This window comes from Phalaenopsis equestris, unplaced genomic scaffold (genome assembly GCF_001263595.1).
Source record: "Phalaenopsis equestris unplaced genomic scaffold, ASM126359v1 Scaffold000840, whole genome shotgun sequence".
NCBI lineage: Eukaryota > Viridiplantae > Streptophyta > Magnoliopsida > Asparagales > Orchidaceae > Phalaenopsis > Phalaenopsis equestris.
Genome location: NW_018165280.1, coordinates 3,229,142 through 3,252,526, shown reverse-complemented (window position 1 = coordinate 3,252,526; position 23,385 = coordinate 3,229,142). Strand labels below are relative to the sequence as shown.

The following is a 23,385-nucleotide window of genomic DNA, read 5'->3' as shown; positions in this document are numbered from 1 at the left end:
TTCCGATTCATTAAAATCCACTTTTTCCTTCTCCATTCCTTCTCTCTCCCCAAGTTCCTGCAAATCCATGGCAGAGAAGAGCGATTCTGGCAGTAGGCACCATGCCTACAGCCGGAAGCAGAAATCTTTGGGTCTTCTCTGCTCTAAGTAAATGGACCGATCCTTCAATCTATTTTCTTCTCAATCTCCATGTCCGATTGTAGGATCTAATCTCTTTCTTATTAATTGATGAACTTTTGCTTCTATTGTTGGCTAGTTTTGTATCTCTTTACAACAAAGACGATGTGGAAACTGTGTGCTTGGATGATGCCGCCATGAAGCTGGGGGTTGAAAGGAGGAGGATTTACGATATTGTGAATGTGATGGAGAGCATTGGGGTGAGATTTTCCCTCTCGATCATTTTCCTTTATGCTAGGCGAACAAGTTATATTTTTATTCTCTCGTGTCGTTGATTTCAGCTCCAATTGCCTGAAGTTAGAATTAGAGCTTTATTAAGATTTTTTTTTTTTTACAGGTTTTGACGAGGAAGGCTAAGAATAGATATTTGTGGATAGGGTTGAAAGGGATACCTATTACCCTTGAACAACTCAAGGTTCTTGAATCCAATGTGTTAATTGCTGAGTGTAATTCATTGACTAAGTTTTTTTTTGAATTCACGTAAAAATTGTTTTTTTTCTGTACGTACATTAGGAAGGGACTGCTAAAGAGCATAATGCATCTTCTTTGGAATTCTCTTCAGCAAAAGTATGTCATTGTTTTTTTTTTATTATTTTTTTTGGGGTTACAATTACCAAGCGTTTTGTAATCAATGTTTTCTAGCTTATTGATCACTTCGAATTTTTATTGCAAAATTGAAGGTTTCAGACGATGAAGAAGATGACAAATCTTTTGATCACAATGATGATTACGGGGAAGGAAGGTTCTGTACAAATGATACTGCTGCGAAGTCTAAATGTGGTATGCCTTCACGTATATATGTTTTTTTATCAAGGGTTTAGTTTTATTTGTCTAAATTGAATTATACATTATGCATGTTTATGATGATGAAAGTGGAAGATACTTATAGGGCATGCTCCTAGATGTTGTCTGCTCTTATCATTCACTTCATCTATTATTCTTGCAGTTGCAGAAAGAAAGGAGAAATCCCTTGGGCAGCTCACACAAAATTTTGTGAAACTCCTACTCAGCAGTAATGTAAGATTACTATAATGCCTACTAATTGCTTGAACATATAATATTAATTCATTAAGTCATACTTTGTGGAAACCTGCATGGATCATGCTGCGCATGGTTTGCTGATTGCTGAGTGTTTGGGTGTTAAAGGAATTCACGCAATTATTTATAAGAATGTGCATATATAATGCCTTATGAGAAATATATCAAGTTGTTAAATTGCGGGCATGTTTCTTGTGTCATTAAGTATGTCATGACCTGCCGAAAAGTCACACAATTGCACAAATGCTTTAGATGGCTGTGTGAAATAGTTATATGAGCTCAAGGGATGACTGACTAAAGCATTTATCTTATATTGATGTTTGACGTAGGTCGCACTGAACATGTCTTTTCAAATGAAGTCGTCCTTGTTTGAGGTAGTTTTGTTAATAATGGGAGGTATTAGTTCATTGATGACACTGTTCATCTCTATGTAGCTGTCAATTATGCTGCAAAGTGAATAAGTAACATGCCTCTCAATTAATTGCACTGTAATGTCACTAAGAGACACTCATATAATGTTAGTATAACAAGCAATGTGATTTTTTTCCAAACAAGAAGCGCGAAAATGTTACAAGATAATTTTGCTTATGAATACAAGAAATGTTAAAATAACTACCCTTATGCTTTCTAAAGAATAAAATAAACACTACATTGCCATAAAGGACATCTAAATCTTTTAGCCAGATTGGTGCCATGAATGATTGACAAGAATGTGTTTAATTTAGGCTCAAGTGTCATAAGCGATTTATTTTTTTATCATTATTGTTTGTTATTATGTTGTGAATTGTAATAATTCCTTAAATTGAAATATTTTTTACGTGCTTATCCTTGAATTGGTTTATACATAACTCATATAGTCCATGTTGGCTTATCCCTTAATCAAAATTATACAAAATTCACTTATGAAAAGTATGTGAAACCCCTTATGTAGTATGAAGCCTAATTCTTAAAAATTTCTGATGAAATTCCGATTTTAAGCATGCTTCTGTTGAAGCAATCTCAGGATGAGTGACCTCTTGGGAAGTTACACTAATGGGACAAAATCTTGAGGACACTATGCCAAAGCGAATAATATCTTGATGAGTGAGAGTTTGGACTATTTTAAATCGTATCAGAGCATCACCAGTTTGAGGATGAGAATTAAGTGTCTTACATAACAAAGTGGTGCGCTATGGGTGCCACATCTTGAACCTTAGATTTGACAGTGTTATATGGTGGTAGTTACCTCTTGAATTTGTCGGGGTTCTAGAATTCTATATGCTTAGTGGATGATTGCAAGCTAAGAAAATTGGTGAGGAAATAGTTACTTGAGTGGGGGAGATTGTAAAACTTTTTAATTAGGATGAAATTGAACTCTTAAACATCCAGACACAATTTGGTGTAATGATTGTAATTTCATTAGAAACTCCAAAATTAAATAAACTTGTGCCGGAGCAATCTCAAGATGGGTGACCACTTAGGAAGTTACTTCAATGGGACAAAACCGTGAGACCACCGGGCCAAACAAACAATATCTTGATGGGCGAGAGTTCGGACAATTACAAAGCTCGATGGGTGAGAGTTTGAAAAATTACAAAGTATGGCAAGCCCTCTTATCTTAATGCATGAGCTTCTCTCTTAGGTGTTGTAAAATCAAATTTACTTTCCTTAGAAGGATTTTTGAGTTTAAGTGACTTGTAAATCTTGCTTCGGATTATGCTTTTGAAATATGTAGCTTGGCTTCTTGCTTGTCAAGTAGAACTTTTTGTTTTTATTTTAGAAGCATATATTGATAATTATATGATTTCTTATTAGTTTAATTACTTTATTGTATAAGTGATACATAAATTTTGGACACTTTATATCATTATATGCTTAATCCAACAGGGGACATAAATATCCAAGGAGATCATCCTGCGATCAAATTTAAAATGGCTCTTTTGCAATTCATTTTTTTTGCTTTTTTCACTTTTTTGTTTCCATCTTTTGATTTGGTCAAGTATGTTGATTCATTTCTCAAAAAGATTGAACAACTTAACTTCCTTAAACAAATTTTATTTGCCTTATGTTGGTTGGTATGATTTGATTAATTTTTATGTGAAAAATATGAATATACTATTTTTTTAAGTGCGATGAGCTTGGAAAAGGTACAAATCAAGAATTATGAATTAATCACGTGTTGGGGCGCCCAACCACGTGCTGGGATGCCCAACTAGGAGCTTGGGCCCCCCTCCTTTACACAATCAAGCTTCACGCAACAATACCTAACTTGGAGATTGATTGTAATCAATTTCTCTCCTCTAATTTGTACTCTTCATAGTAATGAATTGTAGCGTGACTCAACTCTCAATCTCTCCCTTTTTGAATTTCAACTGAAGGCAAACATAGCTTCAAATTTTCAGTTGTAACAACTTTAGTTAATATATCTAAACGTTACTGAGTTGCGTATCTTCTCCAAAGAAAACTAATCATCTTTTAGGAGTGAATGAATGAAGTGATACCTTAGCTATATGTGATTTGCATTGACATGAAATGTATCATCCTCTGTTTGATGAATAACACTTATACAATCAATATAGAGATTTCCAATCCTTTATTTCTCGTTAAATTTTGTCATGAAGCCCTACAACCACATCATCTCATTGCTAGCCTTAGTGATATCTATGTACTCAATTTATGTGGTAAAAAGTGTAATTATTTTTTGTAACCTGGAAACTCAACTCATCTTTGTGTCTTCTATGTGAGTATGTATTTTACTGTACTTTTATCATTAATATCTTCTACTAGATCTTAATCTAAATATACCCGTAGATTAATTCCCACACTTCTAAAATAAAGTGCATTGTTGATTGTTCCTCTCATATATATGAAAGTTCATTTCGTCGCTTTCCAATGATGTGTGCCTGAATTACCCACGTACTTGTTGACCACTCTGCTACATGTGTAATATCTGGATTTGTATAGATCATCACATACATCAATCTTCCAAGAACTGAAACATAAAAGCTTTTTTTCGTTTGTAATGTTCTACTTCAGACCTGGGCAATTGTTCTTTAGATAGTTTATAGTGATTATATAAGATGTAAATTGGTTTTGTTTCACTCATGCTGAATTTGTGTAAGTCCTTTTCAACGTATTTTGCCTGAGATGAATTTAATGTTCCTGCATTCTTGTCTCTGCTAATTCTCATCCCGAGGTTATTCTCGGTTGAAATTGAATCCTTCATCTCAAACTTCTTAGATAGTTGTACCATCAAGTCTCTGATCTTTTTCCTTCTGCTCTTGCAATCAATATGTTATTCACATACAAAAGAAGCATAATATAATAATAAAAATAAAAATGTTTTATGAAACAATAATGATTTGCTTGACACTTCAGGTATCCGTTATTCGATATAAACCTTTAAAATCTTTTGTACCACTGTTTTGAGACATATTTCAAACCTTAAAGGCCCTTCTTGTATCTGCAGACATTGTCTTCTTTTTTTGGAGTTTCATATCCATGTGACTGTATCATATATAATTCATCTTCTAAGTCAACATGTATGAAGCCTCTTCACATCCGTTTATTCTATATGTAGTTCTTCATCTTCTATTAAGCTCAACACAACTTTAATAGTTGTCATTTTTACTATAGGGGAAAATATCTCTAATTAGTCCACTCATTTCTTTTTTTTGAAACCCCTTTACAATAAGCCTCACCTTTTAGAGTTTGCTATCATCCGACTCTTTTTTTATATAGAAAATTACTTGTTGTGCAGTGTCTTTTTGCCATTTGACAATTATGTTAAATTTGATGTCTGACTTGACCCTAGTGATTGCAGCTCATCATCCATAATAAACCCTCAATTTTTTAAGTTGTTTGGCTCTTCATAACAATTTGGTTCACTATCATTAGTCAATAATAATAATAAATAATATAAAGGAGAATCTCTATATCGGCTGAATGATTTTGGTGGACATTTTTTATTTATGTAGTAAGTGTTTGAGATGTTTTTTTGTGCTTCATTAGATTTGAGCATTTTTGTTTTCTCAAAATTTTTGATTATTTTTTCCTTCTATCTCAACATATTGAGAGAAATCTTCAAAAGTAAGTGATGGATAATCTCGAATTCTGTTTATGTTATTGTACATTTTCATTTCATTGAAAGTAATATCTCTGTTCATCATAGTATTTTGATTCAAATATTCTCATAAATTGTACCAAAATTCATTTAAGCAACACTCAATGAAAGTGTACTTGGGCAGAAGTTGTAAATATTGTAGCTTATTTGATAAATTGTGGTTTCTCAATACCATTGAATGAAGGCTTACTTGAAAAAAAAATTAAGAGTAACAAAGAGGTAAATTTATCTCACATAAGAGTATTTGGTTATTCATCATATGTTAATATTGATGCAAGGTCATTTTTCTCTTTGTTCTGAGCTCGGATCTTTCTCTGTTATTATTGATGGGGATTTTTGTGTTGATGTGTCCACCATAGAACTTTAAAAAACTTCTATTTAAATGATCAAACACAACATTTAAAAAAAATATATACCTCCCCGATGTGAGGAAATACTACCTTGAAATGCGCCTAATCATTTGGATGATGAAAATCTTTGTGGATCTATAGAACTAAGATTTTTTCTTTATCTCACGAGTGCAAGATAATGCTTATTTTATTCTGAGGTCTAGTGTCCCTACAAGGGCAATTCCTCATAGTTAATTATATTTTTAGAGCCACGAGCCATAAATAAAACTCTTGATTAATGTAATGACCCATGTTATTCAAATTGCAAGGATGGGCTTTCAAATTTGAGATTTGAAGGTGAGGGAACCCTCAGGTTGAGATTTTGAAGGTAAAGGAAAGATACAAATTTGGAGTTTTGAAAGAATTAAGCTCAAAGGGATCAGACTTGCAGTTCTATGCTAATGTCATGAAAAGACTCATACAAGGGGATTTAACAGTCCAGAGAGAAAGGTTTACCCAAACGATTGAATTATTGGTGGTGGTTGAAAAGTTTATATTTAATTATTATTGATGAGATTGGAAAGGATTGGTAACAAGTTCGATGTGATGAAATTGAGTGCTTGTTTAAAGAGTTCAAATTTGGAGTTTTGAATTCGAAACACAGATTGGAAAGATTGGATTAAAGTTGTTTGAGTTTGAAGGAATTCTTATACTAAAGGAAAAAACTAAGACAGGTTGCTAGATGGAGGTGAAGTTATAATTTTGAAACACACTTATACTCTACAAGAAATTCAAATAGATGGACTAAACTAGACATTGAGAATAACACTTCTGGTCAAGATGCCTATGAATTTTCATCATCTCAGGTGTGTTGGTATCATTCAACTATAACCAACTTTATAACTAGAAATACTATTTTGCTGCGGTCTTGACAACTTTATAACTTTATAACCTCTAGATATGTATTTATAACTTATTTACTGCAGTATTCACTACTTTGATCTACTGTCTCTTTACTTTATCATGTACCCTTTACTTGCAAATCAAAAATAACAAAATACACTTTCAAAATTATTAACACCCTTTTAAACCTCTTCAAAGCACTGAATCCACTCCAGTGAGATAATCTATTGTTGTTTACAAGGATTTCTCGAATGAAATAACCTACGGTTGCTAACGAGAATTCTCCAATTTAGATGAGCTTAACGACTTATTTGAACTAAGTAAACTAAAAAAAAAATAGTGATGTCGAGATGATGAAACTGTGTGATCTTAACCGGTATCGTTTAAATTAAAGTTCCCCCAAACTCAGATATTAAATTTAAAATATTTTTAAAGCAACCGACAAAGCATGCCAAATTTAACCAACATCAACATTGAATTAAAAGCTAAACTCATATATAAGAGTCTCAGAATTGTTTCTTAAAAAGAACAAACACAAAAACTCAGAATACTTATCTCCATTAGTTCCAACAAATGCAGATGAATTACAAGCACACTCTCAATCTCTCAATCTCACCAACTCTCTCTTTGATCTTGCTTTAAATCTTCTAACCTCGTTGCTAGATTTATATCCTTCTCCAGAATTTTCTTCCACTGTAAGGACAGAAGAAGACTGAACAAAAAGCCTTTCAAACTTCTTCTCCACCATTCTTATATTTTCTTCTCTTGATCTCAAACTCTGAACTGCTGCAACTGCCAATTACAATTTTGGGAGCCTAGGCATCCCGTGGTTGGCACCTAAGCGTCAAGCTCTTGGTTTGGAAGTGCACATCTGACGCCTAAACACCCACTATCGCGAAGTCTGAGCTGTTCGAGACTTCAGATGCTCGGTTGAACAGCTCAATTTGAAGTCTAGTCTGAGCTGTTTGAGACTTCAGATGCTCGGTTGAAGTTGATTGTAGTTGAGTTGCTGTTTCATTTAAAATGGCCTCAACTGCCCCAATCGGTGAAGAAACATTAAGCAGGTCATCATTTGCTGACATTGTGGCTAAGAATTTTGGTTCAAATACTGTGATTGCTGATAATTTGGTCTTTCCTGAAAGTTGTCATGATTCTCTAGATGGTAAAGCTAGCTTCGCACAGATCAGAAAAGCATCTAAAAAGGGTGGTAAACCAACATTTATTTTCTCTGAAGGTGAGGTGGCCACTCTTGCTGATAACTGCAAATTTACAATGGTTGGCAACTTTCAGTTTGGACATCCAAAGATGGAACTCATTAGGAAGGTATTTAAAGACTTCAAATTGGTGGGAAAGTGAAAAGTAGAGCTGTTTGATGACATACACGTTATAATTTAACTCACAAAGGAGGAAGATTACTCTAGGATTTTTTAGAAGAAATACAAAAAAATAGATGAAAAATATATGAAAGTGCTAAAGTGGTCCACTGGATTTAGCCCAACGCAGGAAACACCAATTGTTCCTTTTTGGTTTAGACTGCCAATGCTAAATTTACGACTTTACAATCATTAAGCGCTCTTCTCAATTGGCTCAGTATTGGGCAGACCTATGAAACTGAATGTTTCAACATTCAATCTCTCAAGACCTTCTGAGGTAAGAATATTGGTGGAAAGAGATGTTACCCTCCCTGAGGTGGAGGAAATTTGGCTAGGAATTGTCTATAATGGTTATTGACAGCCCATCTTTATGAAACAAAGGCTATACTACTGTGATAACCGTAGAATGTTTGGACATACTCCTGATAAATGTTTCAGGCTCCATCCTAAACTTAAACCTAATGTTCCGAATCATATAGATGCTGATATAAATAAAAGCCCTATTTTCAATTCCTCTACCTGAGATGGAAGGAGAGGATGTGAATCAAAGGCACATATTGGAAGCCCCTAAAACTAGCACATGCGCTGAACATGAAGAACATGCTGGGGTTTTCGAACTACAACCAGATAACATAAATATTGAGGAAGATTCCCTGGATTTCCCTGATACCAACAACATTATACAAGTAGAAGAAAGGGTGACAACACTAGAAACACTCCCAGATAAGAACAAATTGGAAGAAATGGTATGATCACATTTGTAGAAAACTACAATGCCTCAGAGTCATATTGAACCATTGAGAAAACCAGTGGTAAAAGTTATTCCCCAAGAAACAACTACCCAGGGGCACAACAGATGGAGGATACTGAACCGATTGAAGTTAATGATGATGTGCTGGCTGGGGTAGACAATCTCTAGAGGATGATTGGGAAATACAAAAGTATAGAAGGAAAAGAAGAGGCACTTTAGAACTGAGACACTTAGTAGAAGACAATATTATAGTTGCTGGGGGTTCATCTTCTAATCAAAAGGTTTCTTCCCTCTTACTAGAGCTGGGAATTCACTACACCATGATTAACATTCTGTGCTGGAATGTTAGGGAAATTGCTAGCCCTGATTTCCTTAGCAGATTACTACATTTAAACAGGGTTTACAAATTTTGGGTGATAGCTTTATTAGAACCTATGGTTTGCAATAATTAGCATAATATTATTAGAAAGCTCCATGGCTTTAACTTCTTCACTAATCTCAACAATAAGATTTGGGTATTCTGTAGGAAGTAGATCAATTGTAGAATTCTTTTGGACAATTATCAATTTGTCCATTTAGATTTCACACTTGATCAACTCAAAGGCAGTGCAACATTCATATATGCAGGGTGCAATAATTCTGAGAAAGCAGGTTTAAGGGGAAATTTGATTCATCTTAGCAAGAATATCCCAAGTAACTGGATAATTGGAGGAGATTTTAATAGCATTGCAAGTCCTACTGAAAAATGGGAGGCATATTACCTGATCTTAACAATATGTTGAACTTCTCAAACAACATTGATGCAGCAGGACTTTTTGACTTAGGGTTTTAAGGCTCTCCATTCACATGGAAAAGAGGGAAGATATTTGAAAGACTTTACAGATTTTTGGCAAACAAACATTGGGTGGTTCAGATCACAGTGCTTTACTGCTCACAATTACTATGGTGGAGAAAACATCCAAGCCATGCTTCAGATACTATAATGTATGGTCGAAACATTAAGATTTCATGGAAGTGGTTAAAAGAACATGGCTGTCTGAACCCTATGTGGAAAATGTAGATCCTTTATGTAGGTTTTGGAAACTTCAAAATAAAATGGCAAGGTTACCGAAGAAATGAAACTGGGATACATTTGAGAATCTCTACTAAATGGTTACTCAAGCTGAACATAATGTGGCAAGGTTAGAGGAAGAAATAATTAGTGGAAGTGATAAGGAGATGGAGCTCATGGAGGCAAACAATTTGTTGCTGAAGGCTATCAATACTGAAGAGCAATTCTTACAACAAAAGGCAACTGTCGCCAAAATGTTATTGAGTGATAAAAACTCAAAATACTACCATGTAGTAATTAAATACATAAGGAAGTTCAATGCAATCTTGAAAATCAAGCCTCCCGCGCCAAATTCCTAAAAGTGTTTTAGATTTCTTTGAAAATCTGCTGACATACGCTCCCTCAAATCATCACAAAGTGTTTCAGTCCTTCTTTGAAGAGGGAAGAGACATGGCCAACAATCTCAGCCTAACACATGTACCAGATGAAATGGAGATCAACAGGACACTGGACACCATTGACAACAACAAAACTGCAGGCCCTGATGTATACATAAATGATTTTTATAAAAAAGCATGGGAAGTGATAAAAAAGGATGCGGAAGTTGTTGTCCAAAGGCTTTTCATTGGAGCTGACTTGGCTAAATACTTCACAACCACAATTATGGTTTTAATCCCAAAGGAAAATAGAAAGGATACTTGGCATGATTTCAGATCAATTATTCTCACAAACTTTGTTACTAAGATTATTAGTAAAATTATGGTGGGTAGACTACAATAACACTTGAATAAATTCATCACCTCAAAACAATCAGCTTTTGTACAAGAGAGATGGTATAACTGTCAATATTCTATTGGCACATGAGATGTTTTTAGACATTAACAATCCTTGCAGGGGTAACAATATTATCCTAAAGTTGGATTTAATGAAGGCATATGATACAATAAGTTCGGATTTCATACTAAAGGTATTGGAAGCTAGAGGCTTTAGCAGGGTTTTTTGAAATCTCATCAATAAATGGCTGACCAATGCTCACTATAACATTCTCATTAATGGGGAATGTCATGGATTCTTCAAAGCTGGGAGAGGTATCAAACAAGGGATTCTCTCTCTCCAATTATTTTCATCCTGCCATTTGACTACTTGTCAAGAATGATTAATCAAGCCCATCAAAACTTTCCCTGCATCGGATACCAATGACCTGATCTGTAATTAGTTGTGTTTTTTAATCTCCTTAATTTTGTCAGAAAATGTCTCAAATTATATATAGCGGCTAGTGTGACCAAATGTAATGATTTATAATAGATTTTCACACTAGGGGTGTTACACAAGTATACATATCGTTTCAAGTAATATAAGATTTTCTTTAAAAATCGTAGTATTGATTCCACGAGAAAAATGATAATTCTTAAAATAAACCTACAAAAATTCTATTTAAATTGTAAATTAAATAGATAAGAGGTATAAAATGATATGTTTACTAAAAATTGCTACTAAAGAGTTAAAAAAAAGTAACAACAAATGAACAACTCAACAATATATAACAAGTTTGGATATTATGAAAAACATTTTTCCTTGAAAAGAGATTTTAATTTATGTAGGATTCAAATGATTTAAGACAGTTGATATATTGTGACTAATAAAAAGCATACCTTATTCTTTATCCCCTCTTGGTGCTAGTAAAAAATATTAGCTAACTTAAGATCGATTCCTTAACATCTTGATTCCACATCAAAACTATATAGCCTCTCACTTCTAGATGACTTTAAGCCTATGCCACCATCAGGACCTAATAAAAGCGTCAAGGTACTAAACCTTAAGCCAAATTGATAAAAATCTTGTCTGTCACTCTAGAACTAACCAACTCTATGCCCATCAAAACTTATCTCCCTATTAATTTGCACTTCCCCTTAGATGATATCAATGAGTCTGTCTAGAATGAAGTGTGGTATCCACTAGTTAGGTGAAATCATAACCCTCTCAAGTCATTATGTTTCTCAATGGATTTTAACATCACAAGTAGTCAGTTTGTAAAGTAAATGAAGATTCAGTGAAAATACCATCATAATTTTTAAGAATAAAAAGAAATATTTAAATCATTCTCATCCCCCAAGATTAAGTCTCATTTTTAGAATTCATGGTAATTAAACAAAAACAAAACATTTGCATTGAAATTCAAGTCTTACAACAAAAAGTTAAAAACAAATGCAAAGTCCTTTATGTATTCTCCTCAAGTAAATTTATGGAGTTTCCTTTAAGTAATCTCCAAGCTTTTTCAAACTAAAACAAACTCACACTTACACTTGAACAAAAAATATGAAAAAACTAATTCACTATAAGGCTCCAAAACATCTCTAAATTCGATTAAATCATTTTCATTAAATATAAAACAAAATAATCAACTTCAAACCCCCTCTCAATTCAACCAAATCCAATGTATATTTTAGAAAAATAGTCACTGGGGCTATAACACCAGTCTGGGGCGTTGCAAAGCCCATCTTGTTCTTCTATGGCGCTATGATGCCGACCGGTAGTGCTATAGTGCCACAAAAATCTTCAATTTTTGCTCTATTTTTCCTTCATTTTCTCTAAATATCCATTTCATGTTCATGAAATAAAAAAACATATACAATACTTTTCTTTAAAGTGCAAATCATAAAAAATGTACATAAAAAACTTTTAAAACATGCATTAAAAATAGGTTATTTTTAGGTGGATCAACCAACATAGGGCCAACTGTGTGGTTAGCCACCTTGCTTATGCCGATGATATAATTGTGTTCACCAATGGTTGCAAACAAGCTATGAAGAAAATCATAGCATTACTAGATAGCTTCCGAGATGTGGCAGGCATGAGGTTCAACAAAGAAAACTTTCAAATTCTAAACAACAATAAAATGAGCAACCATGTAAAGAATTGGATCAAAGAATTTACTGGATTAAAAAAGATAGATCTTCCACTCACGTACTTGGGCATACAACTCATCAAAGACAGGAGAAAACAAACACAATATGATGTAGTGGTGAACAACATGCCAGCTCAAATGAACTGTTGGACCGGTTCTTTCCTGCTCAATGGAGGCATAATCACTCTTCGTAGAAGCATTCTCACCTCCTTCCCTCTCTATACCTAACAAATGGTAAAAATGAAGACAAGTACACAAAGATTGCTGGAAACAACTTTCAACAAGTTCCTTTGGGAGGGTCAGCATAAACAAATGCATTGATCTAGTTTAAATAAAATTTGCAAACCTTTGGAAGCAGGTGGTTTGGGCTTTAAAAACTTCCAACAGATTAGCTATGTTTTCTACTGTGAGCAGTGGATTAAATTTAAAGCTCAAAATTCATTATGGGCCAAATTCATGTGAGGTAAGTACGTCATATTCTCATCCTAGCAAGGTTTAACAAAGGCTCAGGGATTCTAAACATTGGAAGAATCTTCTACAAGTAAGACAACATGCTGAAAATTTCTTCATATGAGATATGGGAAAGGGTGATATTATTTCTGGCTTGACACATGGTTGGTGAATGAGAAAATCAATGACATAGACAATAATAGTGCAACAAAAGACAAAAAAGTTTCAGACTTATGGACTGGCAACAATTGGGATGGAGAACTCCTTAGGCAAGTGGTACACAAGGAAACTATTCATCAAATCCAAGCAATTCCAATAGATCCTGAAAAATGAGACAAAATAATCCTGAAAAATCATGCTAGCCAATCTATAAACAAATTCATTTTCAGATCTTCCTTCAGATGACAAAAAATGAGCTGGGGCAAATTAATCTGAGACAAAATGTTAACATCTTCAATATCTATTTTATGAAAAGGTTCTCACCTACAGATGACATCCTAAAATTGAAGGGGTTGAGAGATGCTTCAAAGTGTCACCTATGCTATAAGGAGGAGGAGAGCCTAAATCACATATTTATCACTTGTTGAACTTTTGGAGTTGTTTGGACTAAAACCCTTGAAGTTCTGAGGTTGAGATCTATGGGTTACAATCGGTATAGAAGAATGCTAGAATGACTCAAAGGATCAACAACAACAATACATCCCCGTAATCATTGCACGACTCTTATGGATGGCTAAAAACAAGGCTAAACATGAAAATCTGACTGTATCAGAGGTGGCTATCTATAACGACATCTCCCATAGAACTAGGTTTAGGAAAATTTTCCATCAAACTTTTTGGGTGGCTGGTTCACCAAAGACACATGCAATACAAAAAGTGATATAAAGAAAACCTACTCAACAATGGGTTAAGATCAACACTGATGGAAGTTTCTCTCAAGCTTCAGCTGGAATTGGAAATGTCTACCGAGATCAAAATAGAAGCTGTCTTTGGTTCTTTTAATCACCAGTGACTACAAACAATGTTTTAGAGATTGAATTTGTTGCAGTCTATTGGGCCCTGAAGCTAGCAATATCATTACAGTTCAAATACATACATATGGAGTATGATGCCTTACAACTCATCCAGATCCTACATAAGAACTCCAACATCCCATGGCAGCTCATCCACTAGATCAAGAATATCTCCCTCTTAATTAAATCAGCAAAGGTCATTGACACATCCCCGAGGAAGTAAATCAACCGCCAAACAGCTTGGCCTAAAATGGTTGTAATAGTGGGAGGGTTTTGTGCTCTAGTCTCCCAAATAGTTCTTTTAAGTTCTCGTTTCATGGGGATTCCTTGGAATTCCCTTATATTAGATATAAAATTTTTTTACCTAAATAGAAAAGCCTATTTTCTCATTTCTGTAAATCAAGAAAACAATATTATTCTGAAAAAAAAAGGTTATTTTAAATTAAAACCAGGACATACCCAATCTAAGCAAACTCCTACAAAACAATTCTCCCTCAGACCTAACTTGACCCAACCATTTTGACTTGGCCTAGGTCTAGATCATCAAGGATCTCTTGTCCGACAACCTCCTACTAAGAGTTGCCCCCGCGTCTTCCATGTTCTCCACACGAGCCGACAAGTCACAATTACTTTCCCCGATGGATGCCTGCCGACCATGCGACCTAGGAGATGTTTAGAGGCGATCAACTCGAGAATCGTCCGCCTCGCCTGATGCCTATTCTATTATCGTTGGCACCTAAATTGGATTCTTGCCGATGCCAGCCAGGGCTGGATCCTAACTCAGGTCTCTCAAAGTCTAGTCATTTACACCAATAAATAACATAAAGTTAAAGGACATAAAAAAAATAAATCAACTAATAAGACAGATGCTCCTCATACCCATGAGCCGATCCAACTTAGACATCGGGTAGGTTTTGCACAACAGCGGGTCGGGTGGTCAGTTCAACATTGCTCTGCTTGTTGTTGAAGAATGAATTCGACGACCCCTTTTGATCTTATTGTGAGATTGCAACCTCTTTTTATTTTCTTAACGATCTTCTTCTTCTTCCATTCACCTCCTAGGCTGCCTCGTGCTTTCAATTTTATGAAGGAAAAACATATTAGATTTTTTTTTGGGGATATATCCTCAGAGGTATGGTATGTTCTCCATTACAACACCCGGAAGCGAAATGATTCAAATGAGAGAAGTTGTGTAGTAAATAGGTAATGGGAAGGAGAAGTTGTGGAGTAAACAGGTAATGGGAAGTAGTCCCGTCGCGTCTTTTTTATAAGAATCAAATATGTAGAAATCAAGAGAACTCAATTATTAAGTAATTAATTAATAATAATGCAATCTGTTGTTGTAATAAATGTACTTATTCTTACTGTAGGGTCACTTCTTAGAGGTAATAGAACAAGATAATTAAAATATGTACATAAAAATGTGCGAATGTTGATCATGAAGAGATCTAACGGTCCAGAAGGGAAGAATATAATGAATGTGGGCCCATTACTAGATCGTGGGACCTACTTGTCCGCATAAGTGAAGTTGTCATAGTCAAGCCAATAAGGCCAAAAGATAGAGCTTTGGGGCAGACAAAAAGATGATCAAACGACCTAAACGTAAACTATTTGCTAGATGCAATGCCATCCGAGCTGATCATTAACAGAAAACTGACAAGAGGCAATAGCCAAACCACATGGGGAACTGATCCAAGGGAAGATTTTATGTCACAACATCTGCGCCATCCAAGAGATTCCACAGTTTCCCCATCATAACAACCAAGTTCGGTCGATCAAACTGATCCTTTCGACTCGAAACTGCTTAGGTCAACGCGTCAAGTCAGGATGTTGTTCGTTGACATGCGCACATATAAAATGCCAGAAGCATCCAATTACGAACTTGTTTAAAACAAAATTAAAAAACTGTAATTTCATCATTTTGTACCATCTCCTTTATAATAGGAGACTCATTTTATAAATATGATACGAATTATTACGATAGATTATTGTTCACTCTTTTTACGTCTCTTTCTCTCTCTATTTCTTTGATGTGATTCAAACGCAAATCTAAATTCAACATTATTATTATGAATATTTTTTATAATTTTTTAAATTTCATGCGCTTCCAATTGCATGCCATTCGCTTTGTGTGCGGAGAAATTTTGCAATTGATTTTTGATATATCACTAATAAATTTTTATCATTTGACATAAATCTCAAAACATGACACAAATCTCAGTGCATCATTTTGAGCAAAAAATATTCAAATCTTGATAAAAAATAATCCAAAGCTCTAATTTAAGCAAACTTATAGTCAAACTGTCCGGCTCGATGAGACTGACCTAATGATATTAAAGTCTGTCTAATCCCAGACAAATTAAGCCCAAATCAAGTCATTAACTCATTCTTGCAAAATTTTTAGACATATTTGAAAGGACAAACAGTTGCTGAATCTGAAAAGTTTATAGTCGATTCGAGTGTCTTGACAAAACGAATCTAACAAACACTAGATCACCCAATTTTGATATCATTAAGACATCTGAATGCCCATTAAACATTGTCTAATTGATGAAAGCTATCCGGACTGTTCGATCAAAATGATTCATATTCTTGCAATAATTGAACCTAGAACATTATAAATAGACCCTCACTCCTCACATGAGGGGGGCTGAAGCCTAGAGAGAGCTTGAGCTTCGAGAGAAAACTTGAAGCTTTTAGAAGGAACTGAAGTCCATCACCATCTCTACCATCGTCGATAGCGACCGATAGACATCAACCACCGTCAATATTTGTAGATCATTGTTGACTTTCTACACCCATTGATCAACATCTACCTCTGTCGACCCCGTCAATCACCATCAATCGTCATCAACCACCACCAACCAGACGTCGTTAGGGAACGTTGTAACTTAAAAAATTTAGTATCCCTTTCCCGAATGTGAGAAATGCTCATCACTACAGTTCATGTGCCAACAATGACCTATGTGGATATCAACCCTTGCAACTCCGGACTCTAGCCTCCGCAGCCTGCGAACGTCATTCATAGTCACCCCTACGACATATATGATTCGCAGTTCGTGCAACTCCCGACTCTGATCCTCGCGGTTTACGGAAGTTATTCATACTCACCCCTATGCCCAACGTGGTTCACAGCTTGCGCAGCTCCCGCTCATGCACCCGTTGCCTACGAACGTCATTCATACTTGTCATTGCGCCCAATATAGTCCACAACTTCCAAAACTACTTACTACAATTTCTCTGACCAATCAATACTTCTGAGCAATCATCTACAATACTCATAACAGATTATTACCTCCACAACAATCATCAATAACCCTTCCAACTTGTTGTCACCTAGAAATGCAGTCAGATTGTAGTTATATAATTTTGTAATTTTATCTTCCCTAATTAGTAGAAGAATGAACTTTTGAACTCATCATTTATAGTGAATTATTTCAATTGGGCTAGGCCCTATTGTTTTTCACCCTTTCAAAGTTTTTCACGTAAAAATTAAAGGGTCTCAGCCTACTTATTTCTTTTCGTTTATCTGTGTGCATGAATTCTCATGCAACACTAAGATTATAATCCATTACTCTACTGCCACAAATTTTCTAGCATGCATCATTGTGAGTACTCGAGCAACATAGGTGTACTTTTGTTTTCTTTTTTTTCTTTTTTGTGTGGGTAAATTCGATGTTCCAGAATTATCGGTATTGTCTATTAAGTAATCGGGCATCATTTGAGCTATATTGGCCATCGTGGAGACAATCCAATACTGAATCATATATATTGCTTTTGTTACAGTCTGGCTATATCAATCATATATGTTGCTTTTGTTACATTCTCACCCAAATCGATCGAATCGAGTTTAGATCTCATTTGCTAGATTTCAATGTTCCTTATCCAACGATGAAGTCCGTTTCACTAGTGAAGGCATCATTTAGTGAAGTTCTGTGGTTTTTAAAGTGAATCAACCTTGATCTGTACGTTGTTGTGCGTCGTTATCTGCCATCTTTGATGCATTCACATTGCCGAGCATGGCATGTATAGAGGCAGATAACGGACTGCTCGAACCTTGTCATTTGAGTTTCTTCTAACCAATGTGCAGCATGTTAGAGCACTACATAAATTTTTTTTGGGCGATGCCATGTCCTACTATTTCCTACAAGCTTTTGGAGATTGTCTCCGTTGTCCATATAATTATTGCTTCTGAATCGTCTCCACCATTCTCTTCCCACCCCAAATAAAATTGTGACTTTTGAACAGGCGGAAATGGTATCGCTTGATGAAGCTGCAAAGCTGCTGCTTGGTGATGGCCAGAACCCGTCTTATATGAGAAGTAATAAACTTTCTTTTCCCTTTTCTTTCTTGAGTGTTAGTTTTGTTTCCTTTTTCAAGTAGAAATGTTTTCATGTGGATTACAATGATCTAATTTCAATTTCTAAGATGCTAATGCAGCAAAGGTTCGGCGGCTTTATGACATTGCAAATGTGCTATCGTCCTTAAATCTCATTGAAAAGGTAAATTTTCGCTTTTGCATTTGAAGAATGATATATATATCATAAAGGAAGATTTGCATACATAACGTTCAATGTCTATTCATTTATATATCTAAAATCTAAACTTTCAATTTTTAGGTATAGGCTACTTTACCTATACATATACATGTGTATTTCACCAGTTAAAAGTAAAAAAAAATGGTTTTTGATGTGATATGGAAAGTTTGAGTGGTATAAATGTAACAAGTAAGCTTTATTAGTTGTTTGATTTTTAAATACATAGGAATTGGTTGATATATATATGTAAATGCCCCTGCCATAATACATAATAAAAGATTTCATCTTTTTTCAGACACATCAGTCAGACACTAGGAAGCCAGCGTTTCGATGGTTGGGAACCAAAGGGAAGTGCGTGGATGGTGTTACAGTTGCCATTCCTCCTTTCGCACAGAAGTCTGGCAAAAGAATGTTTGGGACAGAGCTAACGAATGTGGATTTCAAGAGGACGAAATTGCTATCATCAGTTGAAAACAAGCCCATCAAAACTCAAGTTCTAAGCCATGATCTGAAGGAATGCAACAAAGCAGTAGAGAGGCAATTACAGGGCTCCAAGTCTTTTGTGTTTGGTCCATTTAATCCTCCCAAAACAGCCAAGGAAGAAATTACTGATAAAAAAGAAGATAATATTTCAGACTTCGAGAGCTTTGCCTCTTCTTTTCGGCCGTCCTATCATAGCCAAGGTTTGTTTTCCCTGAGTTGATTTATTTGATTCTCATCGCCCAAAAAACATTTAGGCTTGGCTTTTGGTTCTCTTAAAGCTTGTTTTCTTTTTCTGGATTTGGAAAATAGTATTAACCTTTGTAGTTATATTCTTATTATATATACTGTGCGGCAAATTTGTTGATGATTGTGTTGTGATTACCTCTTTAAGCATCACAAAAATAATTTTAAAGTATCATGAATAAACTTTGGTACACTGGCAATATCAATATAAGTCCTACAAAAAGCTTAGCACCTTTTTTATACTTGATAGGGATGAATGGAGAGTGACTTCGTGATGTTGCCCTAGTAGTGTTAATATCATGGAATATGGTATGATGATGGAATATGTTATTTTATGAATATTTATGCTGCTGTTTCTTCCATTACTGGTGATATCTGTCTTATCTTTTTTTTTTTCGGCAATAAACTTCTCATCTAGAATTGCAAGATTAATGTTTTACATTTGGTTATTTTTATCTAAGATTTTTTTTATTTGTTAATATTTTAGCAAATATTTTTTGCTTTACTGTTGTGAAAAAACGACGGCAATAAAACGAAAAATGAAATGAGTAAAATTGCATGTAGAAAAACACCAGAGCGACACAAATTTACGTGGTTCGGCAAATTTGCCTACGTCCACAGAGCTGCAGATGATTTTATTTCTTCGAGGAATTACACCGTTGAGCGTCTTGACGTTTGTCTGTATAAGGTCCGTACAAGGTCCACCATTTGTCTGTATAAGGTTCGGTTTTCCTGCCTTTGGTGTTCTATCACTTTTCAGGAAATTGATCTTCTTCTGCTTCCCTACAATGCACCTCTAACTCATGTGTCCACGCCTGAGAAAACCTGTAGTCATATATAATGTGTCAGTTTTCTTACCCCAAGTCAGTACTAATGCTTCTTTAGTAACATTCCAGGTGTTATCTGAGAACACTACCGAATGATCACCCTCGTTAAGCTGCCCAGAAGAGATGAAGTTTGTCTTCAACTCAGGAACGTGTCTGACCTTTTGCAAAGTCAATTTTCTCTTGTTAGGGAGTGTAATATCAACATCTCCCATCTCCACGACATCCAGAGTTTTTCTATCAGCCAAGATATATCTTCCCAAAGTTACTTGTAACATAATTTCTCATTAACTCCCGATGGGAACATGTATGGAATGAAGCTCCTGAATCCAGTATTCAGTCATCAAGAGAACTGTGAACTGCCAGAAATAGTGCATTATGTATTTCTTCAGTTATAACATTAGCGACATCATTCTCTTTCTTCTTAGGATTCCTGTAGTTTTTTTTATGTGGCTAGCCTTGCCACAATTCCAGCAGGTTGTCTGCTGATCAGACTTTGATTTTAATCTTCCTCTGGAATCAACATTCACCATTCAGCGCCGAACTTGAACACGAGGCCTCGCTAGAATCCTTCCTGCGCATCTCCTCAACCAAAATCAAATCACGAATATCATCATATTTCAGCTTAGATTTACCTGCAGAACTACTAACTGCCATCCTCATGGTATCACAGCTATTTGACAATGAAGCCAACAATATCAGTGCATATATCTCATCATCAAAATCAATTTCAACAGATGACAACTGATTTGTGATAGTATTGAACTCATTTTGGTGTTGTGCAACAGATACATTCTGCCATCTTTAAGTTGAATAACTTTTTCATCAGATGTATCTTGTTATTCGCCGATTACTTTTCATACATACCTGATAAATCCGTAATGAAATATGCAATAGTTCAATCCTTGATGACGTTGTTGGCAATAAATCTCGACAGGATTAATCGTATGACTCCCAAAACCTGTCGATCCAATAAATTTTATTCCTCCTCGTCCATCTTTTCTGGTCGCTTTTTCAGTAACAGAAGATGAAGTTTCTTCTCATAGAGGTAGTCCTCTATCTACATCATCCCCGATGTCATCACTTTGTCTTCACCTATTGTTTTTCCTTAGATTCGAACCTAAGCTCTGATACTATTTGTTGTGAAAAACGATGTCAATAAAGCGAAAAATGGGACGAGTAAAATTGCACGGAGAAAAACCTCAGAGCAACACACAGATTTACGTGGTTCGACAAATTTGCCTTCATCCACGGAACTGTAGGGAATTTTATTTCTTCGATGAATTACACCGTCGAGCGCCTCAAAGTTTACAAGAATATCTCTATTTTCTTCTCTCCTTTCCTCTCTCTCTTTTCTTCTCTTTCTCCTAGCTCTCAGGAGGACTTGGCTTGGCCTTCGGCTTGGCTTCTCGTTTAAGCCAAAAGAGACTATTTATAGAAACCATGAGAGCGGTAGGTGGGATGCGGTAGGTGAAATTCTTAATTAGGAAGCTATCTAAATTTCGGTGGACTGGGTCTCCACATTACCCAACATTTACTTGTAGAGCCACTTTTTAAACATGTTTTCTTCAATGGAACTCAATCTAAAGAGCTCTTAACAAGCTAAATGCTATTTATTTCCTGCTTTTACGGTCGTGTTAATCTGAACAATTTGGTTATCTTTACGGCATCTTTTGATGCAATTTTCTTTCATTCCGAACTCTGTCAATATATATAAAAACCCATAAATCTTTTGGTTTTTGTCCTAGACCTTTACTCTGGATAGTTACTATGACAAACTCTATGAGCATTTACAAATTAAAAATCATTCTTTGATTGTTCTGTTCTGCAAGTCATGCCATTTTAGTTTCTTCGCAGATTATTGTTTTTCTTTTACCATATCTTCTTAAGCTATAACTTCTCAACTATCTTCAACAGCTTTGCATGAACTCTTCTCACACTATATGGAGGCATATAATTCATGGTTTGCAGAAATCACCGGGGGAAATAATACGCAGCAACCCTTGAAGAAATCTGTTCATATTGGGCATTCATAGAGGTAATTCTGCCATATGTATCTTTTCAAGCCCTTTTAAGCCGATCTTCCTGACGAGGAATTGATCGCTTGAACTTTGTGTTGTGAAATTTTAGCTTTTGGGGTCTATGAATTCTGTATTTTCTCAATACAGCATAGTCCTTTATGATGTGTTTTTTCTACTTGTGATTGCTAGTAAGCAATGGACATGCGTGTAAAATTACTCTATGGGAAGAACAGTCTTTTATTCCCTAAGTATGGCTTGGAAGTTTTCTATTTCAATCTTCTATATCAGCTATTCTAATCTTCCTTTGTTTTCTTAGTTCCACTGATAGAATCAAGTATGATGTTGGTTTCATAAAATTACAAAATTTGTGGTCTTAAAAACTGGATTGGACCACCTGGTTTGATCGACTTTAATAAAGGACTGATTTTTAGTCGGTTTGATCCAGGCTTAAAACTACTTTTACTCTAAACTAGTTAGAATTGAAGTTAACTTGGTGAAGCAGACAGCTTCTGATAAACTAGTTAGTTTTAAAATTGATTTTTTTTTGTTTTTTTTTTTATTTTGATTTGATTTTTATGAATAAAAGATTTGCATTTAAAATATAGAAGATAATTAAAATAGTATGTTACAAAGATTTTTATTTAGAATTAGATTTTAAATATTCAAGAAAAAATATTTTAAATTTGAAAATTATATATTGAATTGGCTAAAATATGCTTATTTTTTATATGTTATTTAAATTTTTTTTAAAATAATTTTTATGTTTATTGTGCCATTATGACTTGACTTTTGTTGAAATGTTGAGTTTTAGATCTCTTTCCAATTTAATGTTAGATTTGATTTCCACAATGTTTAGCAATCAAAGTATTTCTGATGCTTTATAATATTCATGATTGTTTAGTGCCTTAGCTTATTTGATATTCTTTTCAGATTACATATTGAATTGTAAAATGTCACAATTTTTTTTGTTCAAAGGGACCAATTTTCAATTTTAATAATCTAAGGGTCCTTTTGGGGCAGTTTATTTGGTGCGGTGACGTTTTGAAAATGCATTTGGACTGTTTGGGTAAATTGCGTTTTGACAGCTTATGTTTTTTGAAAATGCTGAAAACATTATTTTCACACTGTACCTATCTAGGTGCGGTGGTAGTTTTTTGACAGCGGTTTGATTTTTCCATAAAAAT

General features: G+C 34.9%; 1 protein-coding gene across 2 annotated transcripts; it reads left to right on the top strand.

Annotated features, from left to right (window-relative positions):
• Positions 1–28: 28 nt before the first annotated feature.
• On the top strand, positions 29–22,483 carry LOC110031747 (E2F transcription factor-like E2FE). 2 transcript variants are annotated; one of them, XM_020735117.1, is made up of 10 exons: positions 29–147; positions 257–377; positions 515–592; positions 691–744; positions 858–957; positions 1,124–1,194; positions 18,341–18,413; positions 18,533–18,594; positions 18,926–19,313; positions 22,098–22,483. In XM_020735117.1, exons 1-10 carry the CDS (start codon positions 68–70, stop codon positions 22,214–22,216), a joined length of 1,146 nt encoding a protein of 381 aa, XP_020590776.1. In that variant the 5' UTR covers positions 29–67; the 3' UTR covers positions 22,217–22,483. The 2 variants fall into 2 exon arrangements, with proteins under 2 accessions (XP_020590776.1, XP_020590774.1); XM_020735115.1 differs by having other exon boundaries at positions 18,521–18,594.
• Positions 22,484–23,385: the final 902 nt, after the last annotated feature.

Bases quoted from the DNA above. Each gene is read 5' to 3' on its own strand.
- LOC110031747 (XM_020735115.1), top strand. From the start codon at position 68: ATGGCAGAGAAGAGCGATTCTGGCAGTAGGCACCATGCCTACAGCCGG. The intron at 378-514 runs GTGAGATTTTCC...TTTTTTTTACAG, and splicing joins ATGTGATGGAGAGCATTGGG to GTTTTGACGAGGAAGGCTAA. The intron at 593-690 runs GTTCTTGAATCC...TACGTACATTAG, and splicing joins TTACCCTTGAACAACTCAAG to GAAGGGACTGCTAAAGAGCA.